General features: G+C 36.9%; 3 protein-coding genes and 1 long non-coding RNA gene across 6 annotated transcripts; 2 read left to right on the top strand and 2 right to left on the bottom strand.

Annotated features, from left to right (window-relative positions):
- Window positions 1-12: 12 nt before the first annotated feature.
- Window positions 13-1603, bottom strand: LOC103412458 (uncharacterized). Its single transcript, XM_070806582.1, has 4 exons — window positions 1321-1603; window positions 1114-1210; window positions 862-954; window positions 13-220 (listed from the first exon to the last, which is right to left on the bottom strand). Exons 1-4 carry the CDS (start codon window positions 1424-1426, stop codon window positions 106-108), a joined length of 411 nt encoding a protein of 136 aa, XP_070662683.1. The 5' UTR covers window positions 1427-1603; the 3' UTR covers window positions 13-105.
- A 1-nt stretch (window position 1604) lies between these two features.
- LOC139188781 (uncharacterized) lies at window positions 1605-2926 on the bottom strand. 2 transcript variants are annotated; one of them, XR_011572069.1, is made up of 4 exons: window positions 2791-2926; window positions 2515-2640; window positions 2302-2417; window positions 1605-1746 (listed from the first exon to the last, which is right to left on the bottom strand). It is a non-coding gene; the product is annotated as an uncharacterized lncRNA (long non-coding RNA). The 2 variants fall into 2 exon arrangements; XR_011572068.1 differs by lacking the exon at window positions 2791-2926 and having other exon boundaries at window positions 2515-2702.
- Window positions 2927-8525: 5599 nt separating this feature from the next.
- LOC103422369 (calmodulin-binding receptor kinase CaMRLK-like) lies at window positions 8526-11699 on the top strand. Its single transcript, XM_008360418.4, has 2 exons — window positions 8526-10165; window positions 10912-11699. The coding sequence occupies exons 1-2, from the start codon at window positions 8770-8772 to the stop codon at window positions 11565-11567; spliced, it is 2052 nt and encodes a 683-aa protein (XP_008358640.3). The 5' UTR covers window positions 8526-8769; the 3' UTR covers window positions 11568-11699.
- A 3071-nt stretch (window positions 11700-14770) lies between these two features.
- Window positions 14771-18687, top strand: LOC103422371 (uncharacterized). 2 transcript variants are annotated; one of them, XM_008360419.4, is made up of 7 exons: window positions 14771-15367; window positions 15717-15956; window positions 16851-17052; window positions 17486-17617; window positions 17846-17946; window positions 18037-18155; window positions 18377-18687. In XM_008360419.4, the coding sequence occupies exons 1-7, from the start codon at window positions 14996-14998 to the stop codon at window positions 18441-18443; spliced, it is 1233 nt and encodes a 410-aa protein (XP_008358641.3). In that variant the 5' UTR covers window positions 14771-14995; the 3' UTR covers window positions 18444-18687. The 2 variants fall into 2 exon arrangements, with proteins under 2 accessions (XP_008358641.3, XP_008358642.3); XM_008360420.4 differs by having other exon boundaries at window positions 18291-18687.
- The last annotated feature ends 6012 nt before the right edge of the window (window positions 18688-24699 follow it).

Below are 24699 nucleotides of genomic sequence, written 5' to 3'. Positions count from 1 at the left end.
CACAAACCCTAATAAGCGTGAACTTGATTGCTGCATTGACTTAATATATTAAACACTTGCAGTTGCTGAACAATTTTAAATGAGCAAAAGTCAGAGCTCCAATCTTCAAATGACTGAATAAAAAGTTCCGCGACCAAGAGGAGAAGAAGAATTTGTCAGGAAAACTGTTCCAAAACAAGATGGCTCGTCTTTTGGTCTGCTGACTGAGAAAAGTTTTTTCCTGTCAAACAATAAGAACAGACGGTCACAAACTGATCAACTAGAAAAAACATTGTTTGGCTCCTTATGTGTAAGGGGTTTCCTGTTTGACATCAAATGACAGTTTGATACGTGAAGAAACAGCTTGCTAAAAGAATAAAAGAAAATTTTATGCAAGCGCATGTCAAAATTGTGATACTTCTTCATGTGATAAGGAGCTGATCGAGTATTTGAAATGTAACATCTCAGACATGAATAACGCAAACAAGCTGGGGCAAGGGACAAAGAGGGTGAGAGATTTAGGCACAAACCTGCATCCTTCTGGCTTGGAGAAACCGGATGACTATTTCTTAAGGTGATAAAACGATCTTAGGAAAATGCTGAGGTCTCCTTTATTAGTTTTTCGTAAAAAAAGAAGTAAGAAACAGAAACAAGACTACAAAACTTTATAAGTCCGAACAATCAAAAGTTCAGATTTTCAAACCATGTATTGCACAGTTGCATTAGTGTACAAGCCTCAATTGACTTTAAAGGGAGGTAAAAAAACACAAGAACTTTGTGATTTCATTATTCTGAACTCAACATTTAAATTCAAGATTAATTCATAATTTTTGGAAACAATTTGCTATAAATAGACGTGTAAAGGAACAAAATCGACATTACCTGGAAATCCAGTCACGCCAATAAATTATAAAATCGCCAGGCCTTATACAGGAATAAAATTTAGAAAATTCATATTCATCCATCTCTAAATTTCTGCATGAAATAAAGGAAAAGATTTATAACTCAATCACATAGTAATACAAATTATTTAACTTCTACCAGACCAAAAATGAAGGCAAGATGCAAATATTCAACATTGTATGTTGCTGATTTTCACAGAAAGAGAAGCAAACAAATTTTAAGAGATCATACCTAGGATCAGCCACAATTTGGACTTTAGAGCTACGACCCCGTAAATCATAAAAGAAATGCTTGGAATCGGAGGACGGCATTTTGTTCAGTATTTGCCCTAATTGAGGGGGGATACTAAATTATTACTTAATTCAACAAAAACATATTGAAATTATCAATCGACGTCACATATTGGGTTAGGTCAGTTGTGTGTCGGTTCTTTTTTACCATGTTTAATCTTGAATACCATACAACGATACTGTGATGTCCTCTCTATGCTCCCCCTTGTTGAGGCGGGCTCCAGACTCCTGTATACGTACTGAACGATCGTCATCGAAGCAGAGAATTCATTGCGGTGCTTATTAGGGTTTGATTTATCATTCGTCTTCTCTAGCTTGGCGCCTTCTCTCCTCGCCACATTTTGAGGCCTGACGGTGGACTTCAACTCTTTGCACTGGTGGCCCTTGGTTAATTGAGAAGATTGTGGTGGCGGTGGCAGCGATGACGGCTCCTTTTCCGAAGAGAGAAGGTGTTGGGAAAGACGGTTGAGGTGGTTGATGATATATACGGTGGCGTTTCACGATGCTCTGGAGGTGGCCGAGCTCTTCCAAATCCAGCGCCAACTCCTCTGCCATATTTCCTCTCTCTTTGATGCTACAAGTCAAGGTGGAAGGTTTATACATCGGATGGATTCTGATTAGGGGTTATATGTGTGTTTGTGTGTGTGTGTGTATTTGGATAAATCTCAGTTTACTATTTCAAGTTTTGTGGTTTTCAACATTTAGTACATGAAATGTTTTTTCATTCCAGAGTCATGCCTAAAGTGTTAATTTTGAGACAGTCTCATACATCCGTTAGTCTGGCTATTAAGTCTCCCGTTAACTGATGACGTGGCGCCCATGTGAACAATGATTAGACGCCACATGTCATTAAGGGTCTACGTGGAAATTTAAAAAAAAAAAAATCTCGCCCAAACTTAAAATATTAAAATAATTAATTAAATAAAAGTATTATAAAAAATAAAATAAAAACCCAGAACCCCCTTCGTCTTCCCCACCCTCCACCCCTCCATCCTCTCCACCCCTCACCCACCGACACCCTTCCCCTTCCCTGATACCCACCCCTACCACCAAGCTTTTTCTCCTTCCCCAAAAACCCAGCCCCTTCCTTTCCCCCAAAACCCCAAAAAGAAGCAACATTTAAGTGTACCTGGAGGAGCTACTACCCTTGAATTGGTGAACATGGGCATCAACCCTTTTGAAGTCTACAGTTGGTTGTTCTTTGTGCAAACAAAAAAAGGGAAATTATGCACTCCTTAAAAGTATCTGTAGCAAACCATGAGCACCACATAAATCAATCCAGCCAGTCCAATCTAATCCCAAAGACAAAAAGATAGTGGAAAGAAAGATCCTGGATTCTTACAGAGCTCTGGTGAGATCATTAAGAAGCTTCTTAGAATCTTCAAAGAATCTTCAAAGAAAAGAGACACCACACCTGAACAACAAAATTTGGGTTGCTTTCATCCTGCAACTGTTGGAGCTGCAAAAACTAACCATCCAGAAACCCATTCTCTCACCCAACCAATAAAAAAATCCCAAAAAACAAAAACATCAGGAACAAAACAAGCAAAAACAACAAAATCAAAACAACCCCATCTGTGATTTATGTATAATTTCACATTTTTTCTGTTGCTTTTACCTCCAGGAACAAGGATTTTGTGTAGTCAACCCACTGTCTCTGCATCTACCCTACCTCCATGTCTTTACTTTTGTTCCTCTCCACACAGGCAGAGTAAGAGAAAGAGAGCCAATAGAGAAAAGCTTGTGCCTTGAATTGCAGATCTTGAGGAATTATTGCACAAATCAGAGACTATAATGTTATAAAATTTTGGGAAAGCCAAAAAAAGGGTTTGGTGAATTCAATGTGAAAAAACAAAATCCAAAGACTGCTTGCTTTGGGGTATTTGACCCATCTGGATGTGTGCTTGGTGGTAGGTTTTTGGGGAAGGAGAAAATGCTTGGTGGTAGAGGTGGTTATTAGGGAAGGGTGTCGGTGGGTGAGGAGTGGAGCCGTGGAGGGGGTGGAGGGGACGGGGGGCGTCGGGTGGGAAAGAAGAAGTGGTTCTGCGTTTTTTTTTTTAATTTTTATTTTTATAAATACTTTTATTTAATTATTTATTTTAACATTTTAAATTTGGGCGAGAAATTTTTTTTTGAATTTTTAATTTCCACATAGACCTCTTAATGACACGTGACGTCCAATCATTGTCTACATGGGCGCCACGTCATCAGTTAACGGGAGACTTAACAATTAGACTAACGGATGTATGAGACTGTCTCAAAATTAACACTTTAGGTATGACTTTGGAACCAAAAAAACTTCATGTACTAAATGTTGAAAACCACAAAACTTGAGGGTTGTAAATTGAGATTTACCCTATATTTTGTCACGGTCGGTTTGTGTCTGCGATTAGGGTTCGGTCGTAGTGGACGAAGAAATCGTATTTGAGGAACAAGTGTCTTGGATGGGCGGGTCGGGCGGATAATTCATGAAGAAGGCCCACTTTCCACATAAAATTGTGTTGATGAACAAGGCGGGTCTAAGATAAATGTGTCAACCCTCGTACCCGTGCAATTCCTCATCGAATTTCCTTATATTCAAATTCGTTATAGATTCATTTTCCCCATCAGAAAACAGTTTCACTAGAAAAATGTACTTGTTCAAAATTAATTTTTTTTGTTGGAAAGTTTTCGTAACTAATTGAAGATTGTGCTTAAAAAAATTCAATAGCGATTCATGAAAAAAAAAATTCTCTAAAACTAATTAGTATTCACTAGTCATCCAAAATATCTCACTCATTTTTGGGTTCGTTTAGAGCTGTTTTTTCAAGATTTATTTGTGTTTTTTTATTAAGAATTGGTCCAAAAAATATTTTGTTATTATAATACCACTTCTAAACAAGTTATTCATCAATTGCATTGAACCATATACTCAAATAAAAATACAAATAAAAAATAGAAATAAATGGAAGGTACTTATAACCCACGACAATCAAAATTATAACCGAATCATGAATTTTTTCTATATCTATCAAAGATCTGAAGTTTTCATTCCCGTCTCAGTTTCCAACAAACAATAAACTAAACTCAATATGGACAGACCAAAAGTGTCGGTTCATGAAGGCTTGTGAGGATGTATAGGTCAAAACTAGTTCAGTTCTTTCCAATGAAAATGAAAAGAGATCAAAATTGTACTGGGCTTATTGTCTTAGACAATAGAATGATCAATGATTTGCAAAGGTGTAGTTCAAATATGACTAAAAGCGTTTATCCATGTACTCGAATTCACATATTTGAATCACTCCCTCTCTACTACAAGTGTTCATCCATGTTCATGTAAGTTGTAATGTCAACGTCTTTGTATGAGCCATGGGTCATACCATATTGTCCAACTTGATTAGAATTATGAATAAAGTAAAAATGTGTAAATAGTTTGATGTAGGAGTATCGGTTTACCTTAATTATGTTTAAAATATTCTCAAATCTTGGACAAATTTTTCAGCATGCCAGTAACACGGCTGGATACATAAAATGTCATAATATAATTGATTTGGAATTTTTTTAAGTTTCCAACCAATTGTATTATGACATTTGGTATACATGATCGTATTCCTGGCATACTAAAAAATTTCTCTAGATCTTGGTTGGTTTTTGATAATTCCAAATATTGGGTTAGCTGTCATCCGATAGAAGTTTGGTTTGGAATTGTGTGGATTAGGTGATGCCTTGTATGCATATAATAAACTTTACCCTCCAAATGATTCAAATGTAATCTATTTTATTCACCAAAAGAAGAAATTCCCAGCAGATCAATGAACCAAAGATCACATGCCAATAGAATTAGTGAGTGGATCAAGTTTGCTTTGCTCCCTTCCAAATCCATATGTCACTAATTGGTTTTTGTTGTCTACGTATTATGTTTGAAAATTTGTCAGAGCGTGTTGAGAGTACCAATCTCACATTGGAAAAATGAATGACCTTACATGTGCTTATAAGTAGTTGTGTTACTTTTCATATTACTAATTAATTTATAGTGGAATTCGTACTTCTGTTTGATGCGAAATTTTGCAGACTGGAATAACTATATAAGTTTGATTAATTGCACTCCACCTCTTAATTTCTAATTATTCCAAAGATCCCACCTGCAACCCTACTTTGAAACATATTTTTATTTATTCCTTTGATTAAGTTATTAAATTTTGGGTTTCAAATGGGGACAGGTATTAGCCGGTGTGGATTGAAGAGCTAGTGGAATAAGTTCACATTTGCAGTAGTTAGGAATTACTACAGAGGACTCGTTGACGGCGGTCAGAGGTGGATTTCACTAGGGATTTTGGTCGAGGTCGATGAATGGCATAATTGTGAATTGTGAGTGGATTCATATATGATCATGAAGTCAATGTGAATTTACTATCCACACAACATTTGCATGCAAAATGTCTTCAGTCTACAAAATGATTCTATATAGGAATGAGATCATCACCAGACCTCTACCACGGAGTAGATGGACTTAAAAATCCAGGTCATTCGAGAGAGATGAGGGTGTGAGTTTGTTTGTTTGGTGAGCTAGTAGAATGAATTAATAAGAGCCGCATGATTTAAGTTGAATGATCCAAGTTTTTAGATCCGTTTACTCCGAAGACAGAGATTTGGAGATGATCTCATTCCTAGCTTCACACCTCACATCATCAGTGTCAAGGTGGCGCTATTAATATAGTCATGCTTTTCTTGGCAAAGCAAGTGCTTATCAAAACGAATGCAATGTGGTGTTATTTCTTGTGGATTGGCAGCCCTGTTTGACAAACCATGCATTATATATAGTCAAGAAGGATAGTAGGGTAATTCGCATGGCATATATGGGCTTATCATAGCCTTTGATGCTTGTTCGCACGTACCTACATGGTCACTTTAACCTTTGAAGCTTCTTGTTGGATGACGACTTTTAGGGGTGGTTTGGGAGTGAGGTGTTTAAAAAAAAAAAACACCTATGAAAAAAAACTGTGAGGGTTTTAGGTATTTGGTAAACTAAAAAAAAAAGGCTTATTTTGGAAGCTGCTGTGAGAATAAGCTGAAATTAAAGGAAAAAGCTGAAGCTGCTATTTGCAACTTTGGAAAACTGGTTTTTTTTCAAAGCACACAGAGCTATACAGTGCTTCTTTAATGAAAAGACCCACTATCAGACTGCTTTTTTTTCTTTTCCAAAAGCACTTTTACAAAAAAATTTACCAAACACTCTGCTGCTTTATTTCACAGCCGCTTATTCTCACAGCACAGCCGCTTATTCTCACAGCAGTTTTTTTTCAAAGCACAGCAATATCAAACCACCCCTTATTCTCGTTAATTTTCTCCATTCTCCAATGCTCATTATTTTTGTCATTTGGTTCTCTTTTATTTTTAAATTTATTCAGCAACGACTGCAAAAACCATTTTTCCAACCAATAATCAATGAGCCATTTTCCTAACCAATAATCAACTACGTAGCTAGTATTCGAAGGTCTGTAATGGTGGACATGTTTTGAACTAACTACATGTCGAGCGCTTAATTAAGCGGAGCTAGTGGTCACTCGTTTGTTGCTTGTTTTACTCGTAATAAAGAGCTTTAGATTCAATTTTACACTACATACGATATTCCACTCAGGCACTAGCTCTTCACTTGGTTATACAATACAAATTTGCAGGTAATTCTTTTGGATTCAAATGCGTTAGGATTCAAGAATGTATGTACGTAAACACCAAATAGTTAACTTTTTATATTCCCCATATCAATTCTGTACTAATAAATATGGGCAACCAAAACCATCTGGATAAGGAATACGTTACATATATAACAAATCAAAACTTCCCGAACACTAGTAAAACAAAACCACAATATATCAGCAGAATAGCCCAGCTTTGACAAGAAGCTCTCTAAACCAAAACCTTCAAGAAGCCAAATATTGGGGATGCGTGACATTTATGTTCCAACTTCCACAGTTTGAGATTTTACCACTTTTGTTGAAAGGAATGTGTTATCCATACATCACTTTTTACTTCTCACACACCTCTTGTTAATTTATGTCCGTTGATCTTCTTCAATTCATCTGATCCGACGGCCGAAAACCGAAAAATTGTGGGAGAAGTAAAAATGGGTGTTTGGATATCACACCCCTTGTTGAAATTGTATCCTTCTCAACGAAACAATGAACCCCTCTGTCCCTCTCACCGTCACTTGTAAACCTGGAATTAGCTAGCTCCCACCAATCATCTGTTCTCCACCTGAAATTATATATATATATATACAAAACCAAGACTAAACCACAATAATCTTGGTCCAAGTATATATAGAGTGGTTCATTCATTCTTGGAATATTAGGTATGCGTAGGATATATTTTTGTTAACATATAGATTCATAACAAGCGTCTAATTATAGTACGAACACCTGAAAGTATTCTTGTCCTTACATATTAAATAATATATTTGACACAATAGAAGCCCTTTAGCGTTCGTTGTACTCTCAGATTATGTATAAGTATTCGTAGCCCAAAAAAACAGTGGATCTCACAAAAAAAGTAGCAACTCATGTAAGCAAATTTCTATCACTCTCACTCCATTTGTGAATACACTTATACTCTCTCTTTTTTTTAATTTTTTTTTCTTACATATTTTTCTTGCAATTTGGCTAATTAATTATTGTTTTAAATTCTATAGGAATTACAATTTCAAAGTGATTTAACGTTCATGGGCATTGAAATTTTCAAATAATTTTTTTCAAAATTGTAAGATACTAATTTACAATTGGTGTTAGGTAAATTGTTGTGTTGTATACGTGAAAATCAAATTATTTCAGAGATGGTTTGTATCTTTCAACGGATGAGATTGAGATAAAAGAATTTAATCCAACGAACGGTACATAAGTGATGAAGTCTAACTTTGTCACAATTTGAACATTTTTAGGTTGAAAGGTTCATAAAAAAGTTTAAGATAGGACGTCCAAAAATCAATTTAAGAAAAGTTTAACACAATTTTTTTTATAGCATAATCAAATTACTCATAAATAAATATATATAACCCCAAATATAGTCTGAAAGAAATAACCCCTTATGAAGAGAAATTCTTTTATAAAGTTCCAAAAATTCCTGGTACCTCTAAAAATATCCACCACTTTTCTAAAGGCACCAATGACTATAACCTAATATTTTGCTGGGGGCCTGACCGCCTGGAGGCAAAACCAATCCAACCAAACAAGAAGTGACTGAAATATTAGCAATGAATCATGAAAAAAGCAAGAGCTTTGGTTCGCATGTAAACCCGTGTAACTTTGGAACCAAACCATGCAAATGAAACCAGTGTAATGTAAGATCCCTTCAGTGTGCCGGATTCCTATATTTAGTGTATAAAATCGTGTTTCCAGTACATTAAAAAATTTTATCTGCTAAATGTATATTTCCAAACATACCCTCACCCTACTTCACTTTTTAGTTTTTGGTCAATCACCCCACTTCACTAACTCCCCTCGACACATTTTCCTCCAACACACCCTTTCATTTATTCATTATATTCTCTCACTGCCTCTCCATCTCTCTCTCACTCTCTCCATCTCTCATGGAATTTGAAAATTAAAACCCAGTTGCAGGAAACATGGGAACCCTGTTGAGATTTTCACTTCTTCTGGTGCTGATTGCAGCAGCAGAAGCAGAATCCACTTGCAACAGCACAGACCAAGCCCAAGTCTCCAAGGCTTTCAAGTCAGTCTCCGGTTTCAACCTCTCCTGGCTCCAAAATTCAAACCGACCCAACTGCTCCAACCCACCCATCACTCAAGTCAACTTCCCTTCCAGAAACCTAACCGGAATAATCTCATGGAAGTACCTCAGAAACTTGTCAAATCTTCAATCCCTCGATCTCTCATCCAACAATCTCAAGGGCTCCGTCCCTGGATGGTTTTGGACTCTTCCGAGCCTGGTCCGGGTCAATCTCTCTAAGAACTGGCTCGGAGGCAACTTTGGACTCGAGCCTTCGTCAGGAAACAGTTCAACCTCTTCGGTCCAGGAGCTCAATCTCTCATCCAACCGGTTCACGAACTCGGCCCAGCTCTCTGGCTTCCCAAATCTTACATTTCTCGACCTTTCCCACAACGATTTGGGCACTCTGCAACCCTCTGCTTTCTCCAACCTCACTAATTTGCAGCACCTCGACATCTCGAGCTGCAGAATTTCTGGGAATTTAAAACCCATCTCTGTTTTGCGAGGATTGGAGTATTTAGACGTTTCGGACAACAAAATCAACGGTTCTTTCCCTTCGGATTTTCCTCCGCTTACCGGCCTGAAATTCTTGAACATATCGCTCAATAATTTCACCGGCCGGGTCGTACCGGAAAATTACCTGAAGTTTGGGAAAAGCGCTTTTATCCACGCCGGAAAAAACCTCACTTCTTTCGGCAGTTCCAAAACCAAAGCCCAAAGCCTTCACAATTCCAATGCAAACCCACCTCACAAAACCCTCGAAAAACAAAAACCTAAATCGCAAAAATCGCATAAACTTCTTGTTCTGAGCATATCCTGCGCATCCGCAGTTGTAATCCTCTTGTCCATAAGCACTTGCGTAGCTTGCATATGCAGGAAAAAGCACTTTGCCAAAAAGCACAAATGGGCGATTTCCAAACCCGTTCAGTTAGTCCCGTTCAAGATCGAGAAGTCGGGGCCGTTCTCTTTCGAGACCGAGTCGGGGACGTCGTGGGTCGCCGACATCAAGGAGCCGACATCGGCTCCGGTCGTGATGTTCGAGAAGCCGTTGATGAACTTGACGTTTAAGGACTTGATTGCTGCCACGTCGCACTTCGGTAAGGACTCCCAGCTTGCAGAGGGGAGGTGTGGGCCCGTCTACACCGCCGTGCTGCCCGGCGACCTCCACGTGGCGATCAAGGTGTTGGAGAACGCCAGGGACGTTGAGTACGATGATGCTGTGGAAGTGTTTGAAAATCTTTCGAGATTGAAACATCCCAACCTGCTGCCTCTCTCCGGTTACTGCATTGCAGGTACGGTACACTTCACACACACACACTCTCTCTCTCTCTCTCTCTCACTCACCGGCCGGTCGGTCGTTGATAATATCACCAAACTACATAAATGCAACACACGGGTTTTAATTGCAATGTCGTAAATGACAACAGTCCGTACGTACGACACTGTTTGGCACCATCGTCACGCAAAATCTAATTTAGCACAGCATAGGCTACGGTTGCTTGCTATTTGTATGATTTGATTCATAAATATGTCTCACATGCTTACTAAAAATTAGTGTGTTTTACGACGAAATTTACAATGCACCAGTGTATGAACGTACTAAAGTATTAAACGGCTAAACTGCTGACTTTTAGTAGCCTTGTTCTCTCAATTTAACGGTTCAAACAATAATGCATCTCATATATTGGAGTTTTGTAGAAAAACCATAAAATACGAGATACATATAGAAACAGAGCGAGATGTGTGCATAAAAAGTTTTAGTTCATCCATTGAGGGCGTACATCAAACACTAAATATTTGAAGGTGACATTCAAAGGGTTATTGGAAGATATTCACATGTATATTTTACAGACTTCAAATGTACATCCGTCCTGTTGTAACCTAATATTTGAGAGCTAGTTTAATGGTTTGGGGCTAGTTGATCTCATTCTTTTTCTTCCTCACTTTCCTAATTCGGTTATTAGATCATAAGTAAGTACACATTTCACTAAATCATATTCAAAACTAACTCATCGAATCGTATTTATTTTGTGGACAGGGAGAGAGAAGTTGGTATTGTACGAGTTCATGGCGAACGGGGACTTGCACAGATGGTTGCACGAGCTGCCCACCGGGGAGCCCAACGTGGAGGACTGGACTGGTGACATGTGGGAGCAAAGTTTTGGTTATGGAGCCCACTCGCCCGAAAAGAAAGGATGGCTCACGCGCCACCGCATTGCGGTTGGAATAGCGCGTGGGTTGGCGTACCTCCACCAGGCGGGGTCAAGGCCCGTTGTCCACGCCCACCTTGTAACTTCGAACATATTGTTGGGCGGGGATTTTGAGCCGAGAATAGCCGATTTCGGGTTGAAAAGTATTGGGAGTAGGCGGGAAATTGGTGGCGGAGGTGGTGGCAGCGGGGCGGAGACGGATGTGTATTGTTTTGGGGTGGTGTTGATGGAGCTGTTGACGGGGAGGACAGGGACGGCGGAGACGGTGGTGTGGGTGAGGAGGATGGTGAGGGAGGGGCGTGCGGTGGACGCACTGGACGAGAAGTTGAGAGAGAGTGGGGAGTTGGAGAAGGAGATGGTGGAGAGCCTGCGAGTTGGGTACCTGTGTACGGCGGAGTCGCCTGGGAAAAGGCCCAGCATGCAACAAGTTCTGGGTTTGCTCAAAGACATACATCCCAGTACGATTACTGTGGGCTTGGGCTGACGTCATTTCATTTCACGAGGGATTTTTCAGTGTAATCGATACACCATCACGTGTCACTATACAAATGGTGAGATATGTGTGCTAAAAAGTTAATAACTTAAAAAATAAAATTTTCCACCACTTTTATTAAAACACGTGGTGTACCACTTATGTTCATATCACTACGAAAAATTTCTTGTTTCACGCCCCGTGAATTGCGTGCAATTGGAAAATTAGAAATGAAATTGAAATGTTTTCTTGTTTATTTTTAGTCTTTGTAGTCGATTGAAGAATTTAATAGACGAAAACAAACAAAGGTGTGAAAAAAGAAAACAAGTATGCGGATATCATTTTCTTTGTCACTTTGCATTTTTCCAAATGTACTTTTTTTTATTACGCATTTATAAGAAAAAATGACTCCCGCACATATTTTTTTTTCATTCTGCATACCACTGTTTATTTGAATTCGTTGATTTATACAATGTCAAGCCTACGCATAAATATAATGTGCAGGAGAAAAAGGAGTGTTGGAAATACTTTTCTCTTATAAATAAAGAAAACAAGGTAAAATTTTTGCGTGCTCCAAAATCAAAAGGTGAATAAAGGGGACAAGAAATTTTACAGTGTGTTGTTGGGAACATGCTTGATACATCAATATTATTAGCTTTAGTATAGTGGATCGTGTTTTTAGCATGCTGAAAAATCTCTCGAAAGAGATCACGTTTTGTTGTCTTAAATTTAAGAAATGTATAGTATTTCTTTTACAAATTAGTGATCTAAACGCAAAAATCTTAGGAAAAAAAATTAAAGTAAAAATTACTTCGGAAAATGGGATGATGGTGGGGGGAAGGGATGTTGAAGTTTAGGTGAGTAGAGAATCCCACTTATTGCTTGTCTCTTGTGAAAGGATTCTCATCATCACCACCTTTATCTTTAATATTTTAAGCTTCTTCATATTTTCTTTTTCCCCTTTCTTTTTGTTTCTAGTGTGACTCTGCTTTATTCGTTCATCTTTTTGGTGATTTATTATTTTAATTTTTCAAAAAAAATAAAGAGAAATTAAAGGAGATTAATTAGGTATACTTTATAGTTGGATGGAGAGATCAGATACCTCTTCCTAAGCATGAAAAATGACAATTACGTGTCTGGTTTCGTGGGAGAATTTTCTAGTGGGCGGGGGATGTTTAGCCAATGCCAATTGGCCGTATGTTTAATTTGTACATGTTTGGTATTATTCAATGATTTTGACACGACGATGTTGTTCTTGTCGTCACTGTTTTTGGTTATTTTTGTCTGCAGAATCAACTGTGTGGGTTCCTTCTCCCATTCCCATATGGAAACCCTAGTTGAAATTCTCCATGCGTGAGATATTATCATGCGTTGATGAAAGTAAGTCTCGTAACTCATCAACAACTAACAATCTATCATGCGTCGATGAAAGTTAATCTAGTAAATTATAAACTACTGTCAGCATGGCTGCAAGAGAAAGAGGAGGGGGTGGGGGGAACTGTGAATTATTATATGCGTTTTTAAAAATGATCCTCGTAACTCATCAATAGCTAACAACCTGTCATGTGTTGATGAAAGCTAATCTAATAACTTATCAACAGTTAACAGCGGGGATTGTCGATAACACAACTTAGTTGAAATTCTAATATGAGTGCTAATTAGCTTATTAATATTGCATGTCATCGTTAAAGCAAAAGTGGAGAGCGTTTTCTGAGCCAGAAATGGTGTATAGGATAACAAGACGTCATCGTCCAGCTTTATTAGTTTGAAGTCATGTCCTTAAGACTCCAATACCGGGGTGGATCTCTCTCGGTCACAGCCATCTTGGTAAAAAGTAAAAAGTAAAAAGCTGAGATGCTTGTCCAGTACTTATGACTAATGATTTAAAACTCAAGCATGTCTGACTGTCATCCCTAAAGTCGGTTGCAACTTGGAAAACTGGAAAATCTTTGTGGGTGCATGCAACGCATTGCCATAGCTATCTGTAGAAATTAGAACGAAAGACACAAAAGCAAAAGAGAAACAGTATTTTCAAAAGCAAGACAACGATGGAGAGAAATAGAAAGCTCATCAAGAATTCTGTGTTCTTTTGGTGTCTAGTCAATTGAGAACTTATATGACACAAATACATTGCTATATCGGCATTTCATGTTTAAAACACAATGATAGGTTTTAGATTTTCTCTAAGTATCCCTGTATCATTAATACAGAACGCTACTGTAACATGATACTTTAATACAAGTTGATCTCTTTGCTCCGACTCATCATAGCCTTTATATGTCTATTTCTTTTAAGTTTTAAATGGTCAAGCAGCCCTCAGTTTGATGACTGTCGGTCGACAAAACACTTCCTATATACTTGGTAGAGTCCAAGGAGCCAAAAGCTTGAAAGCCGTTAATTTCGTTGTCGCACATCACATCATGTTGCCTCAACGATAAGGCCACAACATTCTGACATGTAACCATAGACCAAGTCTACTGCATTTAGACATCACAATCTCGCATGGATTATTTTTTATGAGACAAATTTGAAGGGTGTTTGTGAAGTTTGAGTCCTATTCTTACCTTTGGATGTGAACTCTTCTCCTCCTCATGCTTGCACCACTCAAACCATGCACAATTTGTGAGCCGAAACCTGTTTTCAACTAATGACCACATTGTCTTGTGGTATTTGGTTTATTCTTTGATGAGAGACGGTCTTGAGTTTAAATATTATAGACAATATTTATCGCTCGAATTTTAGTATCATTTGTACATAAGTTTGACTTAACTAATTTGCACAACCACTAGTTTTCTTGACGTCCATGCGCATTAAAATATGATTTACTAGAATTATTCAAATTCTCGACTTGATGGATACATTCCTTACTTTCACTGTACTTTATTTATTCACTAACACTACATGCATTGTAATAAGAGTTCAGCCCATCCTACACATTCTTAGTTAGATTTATTTTCATACTTTAATTTATTCGTACATTATACAAAATTACTTGACTTCGTCACCCTCAGAGTATCAGCCATCATGCCTAGGTGTGCGCATATATATATATATATATATATATATCAGGATCAAGGTGTGTCGTATCTTCTCTCTTTCTGAATCCACGACTTCCTTCGTTGAGATTTGAATTTACATCATGAAACAATTTTTCCTAGCCCTACTTCTCGTCGGCCTTGATAATGAGAAAAGGCCCAACGGTGTCCTCTAGGCCCAAGTAAAATTCAATCAACAAAAATCCAACCCGTCCTTCTCAATCTCTCAGGTCTCGACCCGATATGCAATTTGGGTTTTCGTTTCCTTCCTCCGATCCGCAGCCACCTCCGATCGATCGTCAAAACCCCCAAATCAATTGCTACACCAATTTCAGATAGTTAGTTAATCAATTAGCGCGAATTCAGAAACACTAAATCCCCAATTTCTCTCCACTTCCTAACCCCATGGCCTCGAGGAAGAAGCAATCCGACGCCATAGCTCTCCTGCTGTCCAACTACAACGACGAGGAAGAGGATGAAGATATGGAGGACGTTGAGCAACAAAACGACATAGAAGAAGAACTCGAAGGGGATGAAGAGCGACGAGAACGGAGAGAATACGACGATTACGGTGAGCTGAGAAAAGGCTCGGGAGATGCTGCAATGGTGGATGTGGATGGAACGGTGGCTGGTGAGTCTGGGAACGACGATGGCGCACCGCCGAATGCCGGGGATAATGTGGCGCCTTCGGATGGTTTGAATGGGAGAAGAAGAAGAGGGACGTTTACGATTGTGGACTATGGCCGTGATGAAGTTGCTATGTCTCCTGAGACTGAGGTATTCTCTTTTCTTTTTTCTCTTTCTTTTTTTGTTGGAAGTTTTTGCTTTCTGTGAAACTTGAAGAAACTGAATGAAAAATGATTTGGGCGTTCTTAATTTGATTGATTTTTTGGTGTTAAAGTCGGATTCTTGTTCCAGTTTTTGATTGCAAAGGATGACACTTTGAGTTTGAGTATTCGAAAATCGATCGTCATGCTGGATTTTTCCCTGCCAAATGTAGAATTTAATCTTTATATTGGATATTGAATGATGTCCCGTTTAGATTCATACATTAATTACGGGGTGAGGAAACTTTGTTATCTAGCTGACCTTATTAGTATGTTTGTTGGGTGATTCTTGATTGCAGGAGGGTGAAATAGAAGGAAGTCGTCGTGTTCCTGGTGATTTCCATGATAAGACACCTCCAGGAACAGTTCGCACTCCTCAGTTATCTGAACCGTCAAACTCTGACACAGTGAACGAAACTGTACTTGAATCAGCGGGTAGAGATGCCGCAGAAGCTGTTGCAGAAGAGCAAAAGGATATTGATCCATTAGATAAGTTTCTCCCACCACCTTTAAAAGCGAAGTGTTCGGAGGAGCTGCAAGTAAGTTCCTTTTAGATTCTGATTATCAAAATTTAGGTTCCTATACGGGTTATATAAAGCATAGAACTGTTCAGCTTGGAGATAGATTCTTGTCATTGATGTTTTCAGTATCAATTGATAAAGCCTGATCTTATATTTCTTAAGTCATATCTGTTTAGCTTAGTGTTCTACTGTTATGAGCTCTTTGTATTTGAATATCGGAACTCTTTTGAGGCTTTGTCCATGGCATGCATCTGATAATTCGTGGTTTCACTTTGTAAAGATGAGGCGTTCCCCCCACCCCCAATTGAAGCTAAATAGAAACAAACATTTGACATGTAACCTTATATTTGTGAACCTCTATTTGAAATCTGTCAAGCTTTTTGATTTGTTGCTAAACTGCTGCTATGAATACTATTTGAAACCTATAGCATGACAGATGATTCTCTTTGTTGACACTTTAGCACATGTATCTTTTCTGTTTGAATCTAGAGACATGGAACCCATATGGGTTTATATATAGAAAGGGATTTTGGATGGTCTAAGAAGGGCTGGGTAAGAGAAACGTGTAGGGATGTAAAATGAGTATATTCTAGATCAGAGTTTCGGATCATCTATTTCTTGATTTGATCAGCATTGTTAATTATAGCTAACAGATAACTTTTTCAGAAGAAACACTCACAATCGAAATTCTTGATGAAATTTGTCAGAATCTGTGAGGGAGTGAATCATTACAAGTCCCTCAAGGATTTGTCGAAACATAATAGCTACGCCTTACAGAATATGGGTCATAGGTTCTTATAAATGCCTATGTTGCTTTTCTTCCTTTGATAAGTCATTTCATGTTGTGTATTTGTTCTTCTCAAAAAAAAAAGTTGTGTATATGTTGAACTTTTGAGTTTCTTCTTACTGCAGAGGAAGATAAATAAGTTTCTTGAATACAAGAGAGCCGGGAAAAGCTTCAATGCAGAAGTGCGTAATAAGAAGGACTATCGGAATCCAAACTTTCTAGTGCATGCAGTGAGGTATCAAGATATTGATCAGATAGGGTCTTGCTTCAGTAAAGATGTATTTGACCCTCATGGATATGACAAAAGTGACTACTGTGATGAAATAGGTTACTCACTATTTTTCAACTCTCTCTTTCTGTGTGTTTCCTGTCATGGTTCAGTGCTCTGTTTAACTTAGAACTTATTATATAATACTAGCTTTTCATGTACACCCTCTGTCAACTTAGTTATTATGGTTAGTGATAAATTTATTTATTTATTTATTTGAAATTTACTCTGATAGACTGTTTTGTATGTGGAGGGTGGTATTCAAAAAATTATAGTAAAGAACTTCTGTATTCTATAAATAAACGGATAATCTTCTGCTATTATAATTACCAAAATCATAGACTATAATGAAAAGGATGATATCTTTTTTTTTTTCCATACTGAATTAAGTTTTACAACTCTGTTAGTCTAATTGTGCTTTCCTTCAGCCAATCGGAGATGTGTGAAATCTGGAATGCGTTCTGCTTATGTTTTTTATGTTTTGGTAACCAGAGGCTGATATGAGGCGCGAAATGGAAAGGAAAGAGCAAGACAGGAAGAAGAGTCAAAAGGTTGAATATGTTTCAGGAGGAACACAGCCTGGAATAGTTGGTGCCGCACCTAAAATTAACGTACCTTTTACAGGTTTGAACAAATTTAATTTTAAACTTACTGGGATAAGGCTTTGTTGTTGTTGTTGTTGTTGGTAGGAAAGAGTGATTAGGCATATGCTAATTCCAAACAACTTTATTACCTGACCCAAGGCCTTTGCCGATCGCCTTAGTAGTTAATTTAATGGGTGATCCTAGCCTTTCAAGTGCTTTCTCTTTTGTTTTATTCTCGTAAGTTCTCTTATACTATGTCATTCTGCAGGTGTTTCAACCATGGCTGCTACTGGGTTGAACTCCTTACCTCCTGCAGCTGATGCCATCCCTCGGGAGGGTAGACAGAATAAGAAGTCAAAATGGGATAAGGTTTCAATCTAGGGATGTGCATGTTTATTTCCCTACAAATTGTGAGAGAGATCAATTGACCAACTGTTTCGAATTATGTTCTTCATTCAGGTAGATGGTGATCGAAAAAATCCTCTTCCCTCAGGATTGCAGGATTCTATGTCTACTGTGGGGACTCATGCATCACTCCTATCTTCTGCTAGTGCTGGTGCTGGATACATGGCTTTTGCGTAAGTATTGTTAACATCTTTCTGTCTTATTTTGCTCGTCTATCGTGAATTCCTTTCCTGTTCTTGGTATCCACTGTCAACTGAAGCAGACAGACCATGTCATGACAGTTTTTTCTTCGCTCATTTATAAATCAGTTGATTGTGAACTTGAACTTGTATTCTCATGCCGGCAATCCTTTCTCGACTTCTCACAAGATGATCACTTTGCTCCAATTTGGCAGGCAGCAGAGACGGAGAGAGGTGGAGGAGAAACGATCTAGTGAAAGGAAGTTAGACAGAAGATCTTGAGCCCTTTCTTATCTTCCTAGCAGAGACCAAGTCGCGGAGCGAGTTGCAGGCATCATATTCCCAGATTTCAAATTTTCAAGTGGATAAAATGCCCCCGGCCAATACCATTTTTTCACCTTTGGATGAACTGCAGCGGGCTTGTAATTTATTGCTATCAAATTATACACATGTACATGTTTCAGAATGAAATTTCACTTGATAGCTGTTACAATTCGACGGAATTGAAGCTCTAGTTTTCCTTCAATGGAATTGGAACCCAACAAGTACTTTAGTTTGGGCCAAGCCTCCCACATTCATGTTAGTTAAATTTTAGTATTTGAATTTCTTCGATGTGGTCGATATTTCTCTAAGAAATATTAGAAAAATCATGAAAGATATGAAAGGGAGGCATATCGAAGAAAATTTTAAATTTTGTCTAAACCAGTGTCTACACAATTTAAAATTTTTTTTTTTGAATTTTTATTATTTTCATTGAAAGCAATTGATATCGATTCGATACATCTATCAATATTTTCACAAATTTGCATATCAATAATTTTTCCGATACCGATACTTTAAACTATAATTAAACTAAAGAATCGACATGCAATGGTAATAAAATTGTAGTTGTTAGTACCACTGATTAAGGATGTCCCTTGGACCTTGTAGCTCCTAGCATCCTATAATATTAGCATACAAAAAGTTATTGTTGTCCAGCCTTCACTCCCTTTTATCTGTCCCTACCCTTTTTGACCCCACTCTTATACCTAGACTATTAACCGAAATAATTTTATAAAATAATAATCAATTCGGCACTGTTTGGTTAACATACATTCTTAATCACTTTTCTAACAAATTAAGTTATTTAGTTCTCAATATTTGTTTAAAAGAATTTGGAGTTTTGGTTGCATGCAAGGTAAATGATCTTGATTACTTGGGTTGCAAGTCTGTATTCTCATGCATTGTCTCTAAATTCTTTTGAAACAGATTCGAAGAGTTCTTTAGTAGAGTTATCAGTTGACAGATTAAGAAGTGGATCAAGAAGTGAACAAATAAAGGGATTTGGATCCCATCCGGATCAAATTGTGGGGATGCTAGGGATTCTCATATTTTAGTCATTTATCGTGTACCGTGAGATCATAAATCATTTGACATTTTTTTTATTTGAAATTAAACACAAATAATACCTGACGAAAACTTACTGCGCGATATACAATGAATGGCTAGAATGTAAGAATCTCTATAATCTCACAAAATGAATCCGGAAAGGTTCCTCTTCCCAAATAAAGTAACCAATATTAGGTCATTTTATAAAGATCAAGAAAAGACTGGCTATTAGTAAAGCGATCCATTTGGATTGTCTTTTCTTGAATGCATAAATCACCTTTTTATCTATATATATAATAAGGTTAATGTCACCATTACATGTACATTCCATGTTCCGGCCGAAAGGAGTCCCTGATCTGCAAGAGAATGTAAAGAAGTCGGGGATGAGGATTGACGACCCTACCTCACCTCATCTCTTTCACACTCGATATAAACTCTCCTGTAATAAAAAAAAACATCATTCGGTAAGTATTTATTGAATGAATGATATACTTTTTAAATACGTGACAATCATTTATTAAAATTATGTATTAGTTGCAAAAAAGTATCTCTCCTTATGCTTAAACTCATCACTTTGTGGTTTCTAATAATTGACATCATTTAATTTCTTGTAATTGGCATCTCACTCTTATTATTCTACAGTCGTTTTCTTTTCCTTGTATATAAGTTGTAGTTCCATTCGTTAGTTTCCTCCACCACTAAGAAAGTTGGTCATCGTCAAAAGTAACCTGTACGTGGACCCTTCGACAAAATCATCCATTCTTCCACTCGTTTTTAATTTGTTCTACATCCCACATAATCATCCATGATTGCACGGCCTTAACTCTCCTTGTGCAAAGGATGCTTTTGTTTGCTTTGACCAGGATAACTATTCTTTTTTTGAGATAAATGATCATTATGTAGGGTTCCTCTGCATGCTTTTAAACAATTTAGCAACACTTAACACGTACCAATTATACCACCAAACTACGAATCTAAACTATTCATGCATAAAAGTGTTCAAAAAAAAAAAAAAAGAACTGTGCACGCAGTGGCTGATGCATTAAGGGACTTCAGGCCATCTGAAAGCCTGGTGGTTGTGTGAGACTTCCGAGGACCACCCAAGTTTGTGCATTTGGTGGAGGAGAATAGTTTAGCAGCAGACCGGAAGCTGTAGGTTTTGCATTGTTTTTCTTGTATTAACAACGAAACTATCATGATATGTTTTCAGTGTATGAAACCTCGTCGTAGATAGTTTTAGTCTTTGAAACTTATAATGTTGTTTGTACAAAAATTATGAATGAAACGCTCATAGTTTACCGTTTAAATTTTTAGTATTATTTTCATAAGAGCTTTATATTGGGATCACTCAATAGTAGAATCCTGAATTTGTCAATGCGTTTGTCCTCGTGCATTAAAGTGAAAGACGCATGTACGTAGTTAATGCATTGGAATCATATGCATGGACGTTATGTAGAAGCATGCATGTTTAATCTGAAGAGTGAAGAGTATCTATCTTTATAAATAAATGTAACATCTAACATGAAGCGCAGTGCATGCAATAAGACTAATAAGTTGATGGATTGAACCTTATGATCCCCAAAAGAAAATTAAAGTAGATTAAAGTTAGCTTTCTGGTGATATACAACTTGAATGGATATATATGTCCAGGCGTCCAGCTATGAGGCCAATCGCATGGAGAGGAAGAATATCTTAATGGAAATTCTGTTTTTCTTTTCGGTCACCGCCTGGACTTTATCCTGCAGCAGTAGTAGTGGGATGGGCTTGGGGTAGGTTCTAGTTTTCACTTTTTATATATATTTACATGATTTATGTCATATTCTGGATTCATATTTCCTCTATATATATATATATATAAAAGAGTTAGTACATCCATGACGAAGGTAATATAATTATATACCCTTTAGATAATTCCTCGAAAGTGATGATTAAACATAAAGCTTTTGCTCTCCGTTTTGCTTTCGGGGCAAATGGCTTTAACATGAGGTAATACACTACATTGTGTAAATTATAGAATATGCGTGCCAAAAAGTTAATAATTTAAAAAATATAATTTTTTATCATTTATATAAAATACGTGGTGTACTATTTGTATTCTGGTTATAATAAAAAATTCCTCATCTTATTGCTAGGTTACTAGAACACGTGGTGTATGCAAATTTTAGAGCAATTATTTTGACATTTGGATTGTAAAAAGAGAATTTTAATGAAACACTTATGGTATTGTTCACCTTTAACGAGAAACCATATTTTTATCTTTTCTTTGTACTATTTACTACACCTTTATTTGTCATTCTTCATTAAAACTAAATTTTTTTTTAGACTTTTCTTTAGTTTTCTTTTGTAAAAATCACTATTTGCTAGTAACCGCCATATGTTGATTTCATATCCACGATACGATATAATGACGACTGATCATTTCTACAACAAAATTTCAAAATAAGTTTTTTAATTGCTGCTAGTTTCCCAAGAAAATATGTTCTACAATCTTCACCTTAAACCATAGGACAAGGATTGTCTGCCGTCCTTGTTCCCGTGTCCTCTTGTTTTGTGTGGTCACGGTTAAGCTACGTCAACATTTTATATTGTTTTTTTTGTAGAGATAATAAAACAAAAATGAATAGTAATATAAAATGTTGACGTGACTTAACCATGACCACACAAACAGGAGGGCATGAGAGGGCACGCAATCCTTGTCCTAAACCATAAGGTTTTTATATTATTGACCAGAAACGGAAAAACGGTGCTTGTGCTTGCAGTTATCCATGACGTACATAAGTACCATAAAGTGTAAAACTTATGAGAAAACTCAGTGTTTTGTTGTACAGTCCATGCTAATTTTTTAGAGATGCATGCTATTGCTTATGACAATCGTTCACGTATGTAGATAATTGTCATTAATTTATACGTTATAGGATTCAAGTGATTATTCTTATAACATTGTGAAAAGTGAAGAATGTCCCACATCAGAAATCTTATAAAGAGTTGAACTTTTCTCTTGTTTATCAAATATTTTTTGGTGACTAATTTTGCTCAACTTCACACGTGAGGAGGTGATACCGTGAAAGTATGTATTATATTTTCATGTATTTTATAGGGTCCTTTCCCTTTCCTTCTGAAAGTTCATTAATGGTTGGTAGGGTTTTTGTCTGGAGAGGTGGGTAGAGATTGGTAAAAACAATGAAACCTTGCAGTGCGCTACAGCAGGATAAAAGGGAAAACTCGAGCAAATCGTACAGGATATGTCGTACGTGCATCATGCACACACTGTATTATCAACACGAGATCGAGAGAGAGAGATGGCAGATTAATCAAATGGGGGCTCCTATTTCCAAGCTGCTTGTCTTTCTTGTTACTTGGCGTGGTGAAATATAGACGTTGGAGATTCGAATAGTAGGATGAGTACTGCTCTTCGCACGTTGAGGTCTAGTCAGATTACTTCTTCTTTTTTAACACTAAAAACTGGCCAACTGCATCTTTCTTTTTAGTTGTTAGTTATTAAGAAGAGATGAATTGGTGGCGATTAAATTCATATCAAAGTGTATAAATATAAGAGAATTTTAACGAAAAGCATCCGGTACTGTTCACTTTAACGAAAAATCACATTTTTACACTAAAAAGTCAATCCTGGTATTATTCACTTCATCCTTTATTTTGTCCTTATCATTAAAACTCAAAATTTTCAAGTTATTTTCATTAGTTTTCCTTAAATATAATTATTTTTTGCTATTAAGGTAAAGCGTTATCTGCTGCCAACCGCATCTTCACGTACAAAAGTTTTGTATCCGACTTTTTCTAAACGCACCCCAAAAGGAATAAACAAAACAAAAATGCTTTTAAAGGATTTGTTTACAGTTAACAAGAATATTCATGTGAACTTTTATTATTACATAGATATGTGTAGCACTTATTTCCCTAGATATGTGGCACTTATTTCCCCTATTGTTTGGAATAATAATATGTCAACAACGATTTCTTATTTAATTAGATTCTACAATCTATTGAAAACTTTACTTCTTTAAATATTTCCAAGGCCTTCACTACACGAGACTTAAATATAATTGTTGTGTTTGTATATCTCATCACAGACTTATAACATACGTAATGAGAGATGTAGATATAATTAAAAAACAATTTTGGTTACATGCTTGGTTAAATATTCTAAGAACATGCAATCCTATACATATAGAAAATTTTCTATAACCATATGCGTGATAATCCGATGAGTCATGTGCCTTACACTTACTATTAAGCATCACACATTATACACCATATATATACACAAAATGAGTGTGAGGAAAATATGTTATAACTTACCTAAAAAATAAAATTGACAACATTGATAAGGAATTAACTAGAGAAACACTAAGGGTACTTGTACATGTACTCATGTACAAATTGAGAAATACATGTACGAATTGACAACTCTTAATAATTGAGTTAAACATTATATATAGACGATTGACCGAACTCAAAAAGTCATACTGTAACTTATATAGTCCATAGTATGCACTCAAAAGAAAAAGTTATCAGTTTCGCACTAGTAGATTAATTTATGACACCATTCCCCTTAAGATTGAGTTCATAACTTCTGAGCTTATCTACACTTTTTCTCCTTTTAAGGATAAAAATTAGATTTGCAAGGATAGGATTAAGAAATTTCATTTATTAAAATAATTTAATTCTTCACCTTTTTATGTCCAACAGGATTCTCTTATGATCTTTTTGGTGAGGATCCTTGAGATTCGTGAATCGTGTTCGTCCATCGTATATTTTACAGTCAATTTTTGTCAAATACTGTTTATGTATATTTTTAAATAAAAATATTTAAAATAATTTCTGACCGCACGATGTACGATCAACGAATACAATTTACAGATCCTGGAAATCTTCGCAAAGAGAATCCGACAAGGATTCGGACTCTTTTTAGGTAATTTAGAATTCAGAGCAATTAATAAATTAGGTTGTGAATTGTAGTGGGAAGTTGGAGCAGTGTGGCAGGCAACGGTAACATCCAGTTTTGGAAGTTCCTTAAAGGGCAATCTCGGAATATGAAAACTTTAACGGAAACTTGTTAAAAACCTACCAAACTCAGAGAGGAGAAATATGAACTCAAAAGGCCAAAGCAAACTCGCTAGTGGGCGCCAAGTGCACAATTTCTCCTCTTCAC

The sequence above is a fragment of the Malus domestica genome, chromosome 10 (assembly GCF_042453785.1).
Source record: "Malus domestica chromosome 10, GDT2T_hap1".
NCBI lineage: Eukaryota > Viridiplantae > Streptophyta > Magnoliopsida > Rosales > Rosaceae > Malus > Malus domestica.
This window is presented reverse-complemented; position numbering and strand designations above follow the sequence as displayed.